At 46.8% G+C, this 12227-nt stretch overlaps 1 protein-coding gene across 1 annotated transcript in view; it reads right to left on the reverse strand.

Annotated features, from left to right (window-relative positions):
• The window catches only part of CD9 (CD9 molecule), a 42860-nt gene that overhangs the window by 16241 nt on the left and 14392 nt on the right, over positions 1 to 12227 (reverse strand). Inside the window, 1 exon segment of the mRNA NM_001286914.1 lies at positions 985 to 1087. Within this exon segment, the coding sequence (NP_001273843.1) occupies positions 985 to 1087 (103 nt within the window).

The following is a 12227-nucleotide window of genomic DNA, read 5'->3' on the forward strand; positions in this document are numbered from 1 at the left end:
GGATGTAAAAATCCCAATTAATCAGTTAACCTATTAAATGTTAGGTGAGCCTAACGTTTAACTGGTTAACCGATTAAGTGGAATCCTGAGCTGGGGAACACTCCAGGCTGGCTGAAGCAGTCCCAATGTGCGGGGCCCACGCTGCCAGCCACTGCATGGGAACTGGAGCTTGCTGGCAAGGCCAACTCCCAGCCCCCTCCCACGCTGGAGCAGTCGTCCTGGCAATCGGTTACCTATTCACATTCCCAGTACGCACTTACATTTAGCGGTATTAAAACCCACGTATTTTGTTTGCCCCCAGTTTACCAAACAATCCAAAAGGTTAACATTGCAACTGACAGATAAGAAGTCTCAGAACAGTTCAGAAGGACTGAATACTTTAACCAGCTCTAGTTCTTGTCCCCATCCCCTTTGTGAATCCACAGTTAACAGAAATGTGAGTAGAGGAATTGGGGATTTTTCCTACTAGCAGCAGCAAAATGGTCCTTCAGCTCCCTTCAAACCAGTTTGTAACAACAGGATGCAATGAATCTGTGAGCTTATGAACAAGTATGTCAGGTTCTATGAAGGCTGCCTCATGTAAATGTGTGCCAAGGCTATCAAACATATTATTGCTACAGTGAGGCCCAATATGCATGCTCCTTGCTGAGACTTTCTGGTTCTGGAGCATCTTCTGTGCCTAATCACTAAGGACAAACAAAGAGGCAAAACTGATCTATTAGGGCTCCTCTTCTATCGGATATTTTAGATCTCCATCACATGCTGTGTACATGTAGGAATCCCCTCAGTACAAAGCACATAGCTAGGTGGTTCCCTGAAAAAAGTGTGTTTATTCCATATTCACCATATTTACATGAATATATCTTAAAATCTCAAACAAATGAATATTGCACGTTGGCAAGTCTTTGTGAAAGTTAAGGAAGAGAGAACCTTCTAGGTACAAAGAGAATTTATAGCACTCAAATATTTTACTTCACCACTTACCAGTATAGAAGTTTGAATTGTTGGATTCCATGTCAAAGATACTTTTTGTCTGTGTATCAAACCGAAGCCATAGTCCAATGGCGAGGACTGCAGTTCCTGCAAGCTATACAGAGTAAAAAGAGAAATGTTCAGAAATAAATAAGCATTATGCTGTTACAAATGTAGGTGTGGATGATAATTTTACATGTTTTAGAAACAATGAGTACCTTAGAGACTAACAAACTTGTATCTCTCAAACTTTTGTGACCAAAACCCACTTCCTCAGGTAAGCCCATCTGAGGAAGTGGGTTTTGTTAGTCTCTAAGATGCTACAGGACTACTTGTTTTTAAAATTACAGACTAACACAGCTACCCCTCATTTAATTTCCAAAACTAACTTATTTTCACTTTGACAAATTTACATTCCAAGTCAGTCCTGCATTAGTCTCCAGTTTTGTACATATTTAGTAGGACATTTCACAACTTTTACCACATCGTAATTTACAGATCAAGCTGAATGTCCTTCTTGTTTCATACTGAAGACATGTTATGTATTGGACTGTGTCAACTTGCTGTTCTGTATATTTCCACTTATCCCTGAACCCCACACAGTTTTACAGAGGAACTATTGTAATCAGGTTGAATACTGCAGCGTACCGAATAAAGACAACCTTGTAATGTGTTTAAGACAATGCTATGTAGACAGTTTCTTGGCTTCCTATATGAAGGCCCACTAGAATAGTGGTCACCAACCAGCAGATCGGGATTTACGGGTAGAGCTTGGAACCTTTGACAGGTGATCCTAACAGCTTCTTGGCAAAACCTATCAAGTGCTAGCAATTCATCTGTCCCTCCCAGCACTGTCATGTTGCTCCTGCCCTCTGCCTTGGAAGTGCCCCTCGCCCCCCCTGGAGCCTCCTGCTTCCTGTGCAGTGCACAGGAGGAGGAGGAGGTGGTGCTGATGTCAGGGAGCCCTTTCCCTCACTCTGCCCCATCTCTACAGAGCAGATGTGGGGCAGGGATGAAAAGAGTTTGCTGGCTGCTTTTGGGAGTGGTGCAAGCCCAGAGCAAGGGTGAGCCTGTCTTAGCCCCACTGCACCACCACCCAGAAGCCAACTGGTAAGTGGTGCCCAGCTAGAGCCTGCATTCCAAACCCCAGCCCCAGTCCTGAACCCCTCCTGCACCTTAATCCCCTGCCCTAGCCCTGAGTCCCACCCACGGCTGGATTAAGGGGTGGGCTAGCTGGGCAGCTGCACAGGGTTCCAACCTACGGGGGACTCCCGGCGGGCTGCAGCAGCCGCCTGGGGCAGGGGCCATGTTAAGCCCTGCAGCACCGGCCAACAGCGCCCTTCCCCCCGTTGCCGCAAGGCCCTGCACAGCCAGGCGCAGCCCTGCCCAGGCTGCGCGCCATCGGCGGTGGCCGGGCTGACTGGGCACTGCATGCACCATGCGTCCACCCATGTGCCCTGGGGGCGGGCCCACACATGTGCTGTGCGCCCGGAGATGGGGCCATGCGTCCGGGGTGCTAAAATGGCTCGGGCCGGCCCTGGTCCCACCTGCACCCAAACTCCCTCCCAGAGCCTGCACCCTGAACCCCCTCCTGCACAGGGTTCCCTGCCCCAGGCTCAGCTCAGAACCACACTCCAACTCCTTTAGCCCAAGATCAGGGTCTGTATCCTCCTCTCCCACACCCTAACCCTCTACCCCCTGCCTGATAAAAGTGAGTGAGGATGGGGGAGGGAGGATGGAGTGAGCAGGGCCTCGGAGAAGGAGCAGGAAGGAGATGGGGCAAGGATGTTTGGGTTTGAGGTAGATTCTGCATTGCACTTAAATTCGGAAAGTTATCTTATGCTTAAAAAGGTTTGGAAACCAGTTCACTAGAAATTTCACTAAACTAAGGGAATAGCCAGATTAACGCCTGGTAATATTCACTGTTTGTGCACTGTGGTTAAACAACAACAACAACAACAACAAAAATAATCCACTCTTCATATGTCTGCTGCACTCATCAATCCAAGTCTTCCCACCATACAATAGAAGCTAAGCAAAGGGGATATATGGACACATTGGAGAAGGGTAGAAAATACAAAAAGCAGTAACAGGAACATTGATGTATCCTAATCTGAAGTTCTGCACCCAAAAGTGGACCAAAAATGGTGATCTGCAAACAAAAACAAGTTTGTGGTACCCAAGGATCCAGCCAGCCTGGCTATTCACAGATTAAGATCTGGAACAGTCATTTTGTCTCCAAAACAAGGGATTAGAAAGTAGATTTAAGAGAATTAGGGGCTATCTACACAAACACGGTTTGCAGCAAGCTGGCACGTGACACTAATTGTCTGTCTAGACCCTTTTGCCATGCCCTGAAAGTTCAGTACCAGGTTATACCTCCAAGAAGCCAGCACTCTCTGATCCAGCAATGTCTGTCGTCTGGCAGGATCGCAGATGCTCCTGGACCAGAGAGCCTGGGAGCCTGAGGGCAGGAGGGCCAGCCAGGGCCTGGGCAACAAGTTCAGTAGCTGGCTGGGAACAGAGCTCTGCAGCAGCCCCACAGCTATCCGCTGGAGCAGGCAGCTGGGGCCAGAGTCTGTGTTGCCTAAGGAGCTGGCAGTAGCTGGGCAAGCAGTCCAGCCAGTCTGGGGTGAGGGAGAGCGAGGCAGCAGGCGATGGGCTTAGGGGCAGCATAGATGAAAACAGACAACAGGCTGGACCTCGTTTGGTCCAACAAATTCTCTCATTCGGGATTGGTCAGGTCCCGAGGGTGCTAGATCAGGGGGGACGGGTCCATCCTTGGTGTGTTTTCACCTATGCTGCTTTGAAATTGGAACAGATCAGTGCACACTAGGAAACTCAGCAGCAGCAGGGTCCACAAGGACACCAAGAGCATGCGAGGTTAACGCAGAATAGATTTACACCCCAGCTTGCCACATACTAAATGCTTGGGTAGCCAGCCCATTCGCTATTGCCTAACACAGAGGTGGGAAACTGTTTTTGGGTTGGGGGCCCTGGACTCACAGAAAAATCAGTTGGGGGCCGCACACAAGTGAGAAGCAAAAAAGAAAAAACAAACCCTCACTGACGTGGCCTCTCAACTGAGAAGGAGGAAGAAACTCCTCACATTTCCTTTGCACACCAGAGCCTAGGAGGACCAAGGCTAATAGATTTTGTGTGCTTCCATCCCACAGTGAGACAACAGTGGTCTCCCCAGAGCTGTGGGGGTGGAGTCCCAAGCCTCGGGCGGCTGGATCCAGGCACCGGGGGCCGGATGGCTCTCCACCATGGCCTTAAAGTTTCCTAGGGAAAGCAAGCAATGGGAAGTATAACCAGTTAGCCTTGAACACACCCAAGGAGCCCAGTCAGTCACTTACCCTCCTAACATTGTTCATTTTCTGTGGGGTGTGTCTGTTACAAAACAGGCACTGTTATAAGAAAGTTGGCAAGTCAGGTTAGTAGGAGCTGAGATTTTTCATTCTCGAAAACCAGTGATTTCAAGGACAGCCAAAGTAATGCCAGGAAACGCTCAGTGGGAAGGGAGAGATGTAAAGTTAACAGCAACAGAACAGAGTGCTGACGAAGAGAAGTTTGGAGCAGTTGACTCAAACTAGCAACAGTTAGGCCTAAGGTTTGAGAAGTGCCAGGGAAGGGTTAAGCTAGCTGAAACACATGAGCCAAGAGAGAACAGATCCTTTCCAGAACAGAGTGGCATTCACAGACTTCTGTACCCAAGAGAGACTGTTACAAAGGCTCAAATTCTTGTCCCCTCTGCAGACAGTTGAGACAACCCGCCCCCACTGATCTCCATAGCTGTGCATGATTCCCTCTAATCACATCATACCCTATTCTCCTGGACCCCAGTGAAGTCCTGCACTGAACACATGCACAGAGAGAGGGAGCAAAAGACCTCTCTTCTTCCTGTGTATTACAATATAGGCATTTCTTGGAGTCAAAGGAAACTTTTTCCAATTTCCTCTTCCCTGGTCTCTCCTCCCAAAATGATGGAAGTGTATGGAGTTCCTTGAAGGAACCCTACATGGGGTGAGTTAGGAAGTCACTAACAGGGGTCAATGTTTGGCTTTTATTTCTAATAGTTTAGAGATTATTTGCAATTTAAAATAGTCTCATCTTAGTAGAGACTGTCCTTAAATGAGGGTTTAAAATACTTTAGGAGGCAGGAAAAGGGGGCATTGAAAAATGACCCAGCCAAAGACTGGAATAACCTGATCAGAGAAAACCACCCATACCTTTAAAGCAAGCATCTGAATAGACCAGCGGTTCCCGACCTTTTCCAGATGGGGACCCATTTTGATAATTCAGGAAGACTTGGTGACCCAGGGCAATTAAAAAAAAAAAAGTGTGAATGGCTTCTTAAGAGCCACCTGAGGAGACACTTGGCAACCCTTTTAAAGTGTTTGGCGACCCATATTTGGGTCCCCACCCAGAGGTTGGGAAACCCTTGAATAGGCTAATCAAAGAAGAGCCTAAAGGTTTAGCTGGAATGCACCATTACACATTAGTTTGTTCTCTGACCAGGACCAGTCACAACCAGACTCCCAATCCAACCAAAGATACATTAAGAAGTCTTGACACCTCAGAGTTAAAGTGCAAAGAGACAATCTTCTTCAGTTTGTACCTCATCTGAATAAGGGTAAGGCCTGGTCTACACCTAAAGAGATTTACTGGTAGAACTATGTTAACGCAGGGTACAATTTTACCCCCCACTAATATAATTGCCAGAAAAACCCTACTGCAGATGCAATTGTAACAGCAAAAGGTGCTTTATACCAGCACAGTTTATTCTGCGTTGCTGATTGGCAATTAGCTGTACTAGTATAACTGCATTCCACAAGGGATGGGGGAGGAGGAGAGTTTGTGGTATAGTTAAAGCAGTGGAAAATTTTAAGTGCGAGTAGAGGTCAATATGATTTGACTATGTTGACGTTCATAGGGTTATAAAAGAAAGGATGTCCAGTAGATAATGCTATTCTACTCCAGCACGTGCAGGCAGCAAGAGTCATAATTAGAGGACTTTTAGCAAGAGTCATGATCTCTTCCAGGCTCAGGAAATTTTCTTCTTACTTTTTTTGCCCACCATATCCTAAATGGGCATAGGGTTGCCAGATGTCCAGTTTTGAACCAGACAGTCCAGTATTTGAGCTCTCTGTTCAGGAAACAAATGGAGAAAATATAAATGTCTGGTATTTTCTAAATAAGATGTAATGTAGATTGTGATGTAATGTCAAGTATGTCCGGTATTTTTGTTGAAACCATCTGGCAACCCTAAATGGGCAAAGAAGCAACGTGGAGTTTTCAAGGAGTGACTCTCATCCATCAGCAAGCATTCAGGACTACTCACTCATTTCCGCATATACAGGGTTCTTATTAAGGTTGATTTTAAAATGGCTCGTGTATTAATAGAAGTTCCAAACCTGTTACAGACCCAGCTAATGTGTATTGTAGAGTTATAACCTTGCCAGTGGACGGTGTTCTAGAGTTACCCACCATAATCACTCCTAGTCGTATTTTGTAACTACTCCACACTGGCTGGAAGGGGTTAAAGCAGGCTGGAGGGAGCAGCCCTGTATGTAAGGAGCTGCCCAGCAGACAGAGTCAGTTGGGTCCTGACCAGAGAAGGGGCAGAACCTGGTTTTCACAGAAGTGCCTTTGGGAGACCAGTACTGGGCACGCTTGGGGGTGAGAAAAAGGCAGTCTCTAGCTTGATCCCTACCAAGCTGCAAGCCTTGCTACAAAGAGCAAAGGGTCACAGGGGAAGTGGCCCAGGGAGCTACAAGCAGTAAAGGAGAGTAGAGGAGGGCAGGACAAAGCTACTACCAGAAGATCCTCTGCTTCCCTCTTGCATCAGAGTGGAAGTCACCTCAGGGGCAAGCCACAGTGTGTAAGGGGCTAGCCTTTGGGGCTACAGTTGGTCACAGTGGCAGGTGAAACTGAGTACTGGTGATACCCTCTTGGGAAGAGGGTGTGGCCCATACAGACTGTGGCTTGACCCTGAGACAGAGGGGCTAGGCTTAGCGGCAACAATTGGCCACAGTGGCAGCAGAGAGTCAAGATTGCTGATAAACCCCCAGAAGGGGGCGAGAGATCATTGAATGGGCACCGCCAGAGGGCAGTGTCCTGAAGAGGATGCTGGTGTTGGGGGTCCAGAGTCTAAGTGTGAACAGAGCAGAGCGATGGGAGAAACACCAGCCAGGAGGAGGCGGCCAGCTGACAAAAGAACTACATTCCCTGGAGCTACCAGCAGGTGGTGTCATAGTGGAGTCAACCAGGTAACAGTGATCTACTGACTAGGGAAGTTAAATATTGGTTAATTGAATAGTCGATTAACCTCATGAATTCTTATTGGTTAGTCGACTAGTCTATAGTTCCCAGAGGTGGGGCTGGCAGCCAGTGCACCCTAGCCCCACTCCCAGGGAGCCCCCTGCCATGCCGCACTGCTGCCGCTCTATCAGAGGGAGCAGCACAGGGTGCCAGGCGGGAGAGGATTCATGAGGGGGGCTAGTTTAAAAAACAACCCCCCTTGCAGATCAACTGCCTACCACCCCACACTGCAGCAACCCCTGTCCGGGGGTGGGGTCTGAGCTCCTGGACCTAGCTGCCTGCCCACCTGGCTCCTAATACACTTTAAATGCAGAGATACAGTGGTGGGTAGGTCCCAGACCCAGTACAAGCCAGGACTGAGCAATGCGGCTGGCCAGCCTGCTAAAAAAATCCAGGTAGGGGGAAGAGAGATTGATTGTGTGTGGTCTATATCATTAACCTATACGTTTTGCTTATCGGTTAATCAACTACACTATTACATCCCTACTACTGACCAGTTGGACTGTAACCAATTAATAAACAATTAATGTTGTAATAAATGGTTCTGTGTTAGTGTACCCTTAGTATAATCTTTGAGCAGATTAAAGTTGTTGACCTACAACACCCCAGCTCTTCAATGCAATGACATCTACCTGCTTGGTTCCCAAGGCTAAATATTGCTGTTTGGTTTTCAGGAACCCTCAAGCCTTTTGTGACTAAAATGACTGAAGGCACAGACTGAACATTCAACAGCCTTCCAATAGAGATGGGCTCTTACCATCGAGTTGCCAACTTTCTGACTGCTGAAAAACTCAACACTCTGCTCCTACCACTCCCCATTCCTCAGGGCCCCACCCTACCCTATAGTCCTGCCCCAGCTCACCCCATCTCCCCTTACCTCCATCACTTCCTCTCCCCCACATTTTCCACTAGGCTGAGGCAGGGGGCTGGAGTGAGGGCTTCGGCTGGATACAAGGGAGCTAAGATACTGGAGAGGGCACCAAGGAGTTTGGCATGTGGGAGAGGGCGAAGGCGCTGGCTGGGGATGCAGGCTCCAGGCTGAGGCCAAGGATGAGTGGTTTAGAGAGCAGGAGTGGGTGCCAGCCTGGGGTAGGAGGCTGGGTTGAGTGAGAGGGTGTGGGCTTTGGGCAGCACTTACCTCAAACATGTCCCAGGAAGAAAGAGGCAGCCAATCTCACTGGTTCCTAGGTACCGGGTTGGCCAGGGAGTGCTATATGCTGCCTCCATCCGCAGGTGCCAACCCTGCAGCTCCCATTAGCCGTGGTTCCCAGTCAATGGGCTCTGCAGAGTTGGCATTCAGGGCGGTGCCTATGTCCTGGGCAGGGGCAGCATGTGGAGTCAAAAAGACAAGCCAGCTGCTTCCAGGAGCCGTGACTGGCCTTTTAGTGGCAGAGTCACCAGGGTCCCTTTTTTGACAAGGCATTCCAGTCCAAAACTGGACACCTGGCATCCGTACTTACCAGTATTTTTCTAATTCCAATCCAAGACAAGGAGACAATTTGGCCTTATCTTTCAAACTAGAGCAGAGCAGAAGAGTCTGTCTCCATTTTTAGCTTTGTGTCAGAAAGGGAAGCTAGACAATAGTTTTGGTCTATAAAAAGAGTTGACTGCTACAAAATCCAAGGCCAATTTAAAAAACAAACAAAGTTTGGTTTTTTGTAACCACGTTCTTCTCAAACCAAAAGGATGCTATTGACTTTTGTCTGGCTACCACAATGCTGTAAAACTCCACCTTAAAGAAAAATCAGTGATAATTTAAGCTACTTTATGGAGTGGCATGTTTTCTGCCTTGGAGTAACTATAAAAATGGCATGACAGAGCTCTAAGCTTACTTACTACCTTTCAGTGACTACATATCAGAAGACGCTCAATTTATAAGTAAAATGGATCATCAGTAATAAAAATGCAACATTTAGAACATACTTGATGATCACCAAGAATCTAAGCTCTCTCACACAGACGTTATAGGACAAAAATAAAAAGGAGATTTTGAGAGGTGTTTTGTTGCTGTCAGAAGGTTAAGCAGATATATCTGAAGGCGGCAGATATTATATTTTGTGTCCTTTTTTGACCATAATTTCCTGTTTTTACTTTGCAACACAAGATTACTAAACATGAACAATAAGCTTATAATTTAAGCTCGTCGATATGCACAAGAAAACAACATGTAGAGTTATTCAGTTGATAATCCTAGTTTGACCGCTCAGTTCCATCATTTCCTCAACAATGCAATTGTTCAAATTGACTGGTTGAATCCAGAGATGATAAAGAAATGCAAAGTGAACATATATTTATAAAAGTGATTGTTGAAATAAAGATCGTAAGCTGAAAGCCATTGTACTGGCAGAACCTGGACAGATCTTATTATGTGAACAGGCCTATCACAGACACTGTTTCAGGTCTACACAAAAATGGAAGTTAAAAACGGATATCCAACCTGATGGATGAAAGAATTCCAATTTCTAAAGAGGACTCTAGTAATGGCAGGAACTTAACTTTAAGACTTCTCTTCTTTGCCATTTATATTAAGGCTTCTAAGCATCCTATTGCTTTCTCCAAAGTCATCCCTTATCATATTTCACTTCTTAGAACAGCAGCTTCATCCTACAGAACTCACATCACTCCTCTATCCAAACAAATTAGCTATGGTTTGTTTCCAGGCATGTTTCTCTTACTACATCAGATCTTCCTATTAATTCCTGCATGGGCTTCTAGTCATATTCTGTATCAAGTGCAAACTCGCCTTTGTGGCTTTGTATACTGCGCCCAGTATACAGGCAGTCCCCGAGTTACGCGGATCCGACTTATGTCGGATCCGCAGTTACGAACGGGGATTTCTCGCCCCGGAGGACTGGAGCGGCGGGACGCCTGGTCCCGCCGCCCGCCTCCTCCGGGGCGAGAAAAGCTGCTCCCCGTCTCCCTGGTCTGCTGGGGGAGCCAGCAGACCAGGGAGACGGGGAGCAAAGCGGCGGAGGACCCGGGGCCGGACCCGCGGCCGCTTCCAGATCAGCTGGAAGCGCTGCGGGTCCGGCCGGGTCCTCAGCGGCTTTGCTCAGCGTCTCCCTGGTCTGCTGGGGGGGGGGGATGCAGCTAGTGCCCCCCCAGCAGACCAGGGAGACGTGGAGCAAAGCCGGGGGCCTGTGGTAGAGCAGGTGGGGCACTGCCGGTTGGTCCCGCAGCACCGCTCCTTGGCGCTACTGGACCAACCCAGCAGCACCCCAGCTGCTCTGCCCTAGGCGTCCAAGTCAGCCGTTGCTGAAACTGACCAGCGGCTGACTACAGGAAGCCCGAGACAGAGTTGCTCTGCCCTGGGCTTCCTGGAATCAGCTGCTGATCAGTTTCAGCAGCAGCTGACTTGGGGACGCCTGGGGTTCTTAAGTTGAATCTGTATGTAAGTGGAACTGGCATCCAGATTCAGCCGCTGTTGAAACTGATCAGTTTCAGCAGCGGCTGATGCCAGTTCCGACTTACATACGGATTCAACTTAAGAACAAACCTACAGTCCCTATCTTGTACGTAACCCGGGGACTGCCTGCATTCCGAAATGTCCCTAAATCCTTGTAGAACGAGGTTTACTGGGACATTAGGCTATAGTGAGCCCATTATTCTGAAAGATATTTCGAAATAACAGGCTTGTTCAAAGACAAGGAATAGCTATTTCAGGATACCGAAGGCATCCCGAAATAGCGCCACAGTGTAGATGTAACCAGAGTGGGGTGTTCAGCACTTTCTGAAAATCAAGGTCTTTTGAGGTGTTTCATGTTAGGTATCCAAAATCACTTGTTCATGAAAAAACACTAATCACTTGTGAACATTTTGACAGATTTCACTGATTCGTAGATGTTCAGTTCCAAAGGGACCATTAGATTATTTAATCTGACTTCAGAATATCACAGGCCATGGAATTTCACCTCATTACCCCTGTACTAAACCTAATGATTTGTGTTTGACTGAAGCATATCTTCCCCAAAAGCATTCTCTCTGGTTTCTCCACCCAAGTGCCCCTTTATGCTAATTCTGGTAATTTTCTGAACAGTGAATGAACTATAGAATAATTTGGGGATGTGGCCAGGTTTCTGTAGGGAAATTGATGGATAGCAAGGGAGGGGAAGATTTGTGTTAGTTTTCAGATGGGAAAGAATGATACTTCAGCTTCTCTTTATTATTACCAGAAATGATTTAAAAGGGGGCATCAAATGAGGGCTTTAGCCATTGTGCATCACAAAAGACTTATGGTTCTGTGTGAAGACAGTACTCCTCAAGAAGGGAGTTGTAATATCAACAACAGAGTTTGTTCCTTGCTTTAGTCTCTGATTATCAATTGTTGAGGTATAGTTGCTATCTGGGACCTGGGCAGTAATGCTGGGTCAAGATTTTCCATGCATATTGTATAACCATCTCTGTTCTAGGACTGGTGTAAATTCAACAAATTACACGTACAATATAACCATTAGAAAACACTGTCTCCTGTGTGCAATAAGCACAGCGGAGAAGTATTCTGAATTAGAACAATAAAGAGAGGCAGAGACCATCTAGCAGCCAAATTATGTTTCATCTTAATCAGTTGTGGTAAAGTAGAAATTAGTTAAGTGGGAAATCAAATCAAATCAAAGATGTTTTAGCGGGAATTATTGCATAGGCTTTCAGCATAAATAACTGAAAACTATTGCATTCTCTACTGAATAGCCTCTATTGTCTTCATTAAAAACTCACTTAAAAAGCAATGTTCCCTTTAATAATTTCCATTCATGTGTAGATTTTTTCCATTCTTGCGTGGAATAAATTTTTATGTGCATCAAGGCATGTGTGAATGTACATCACCAGTAGAAACAAAAAACCTATCAGGTGGGAGGCATCTGAATCTCTTCTGAGAGTCCCCACAAGTGCACAGCTTATAGGGAACTCTGTTTATAGGTAACAATTTACATTAT

Source organism: Pelodiscus sinensis, chromosome 1, assembly GCF_049634645.1.
Source record: "Pelodiscus sinensis isolate JC-2024 chromosome 1, ASM4963464v1, whole genome shotgun sequence".
NCBI lineage: Eukaryota > Metazoa > Chordata > Testudines > Trionychidae > Pelodiscus > Pelodiscus sinensis.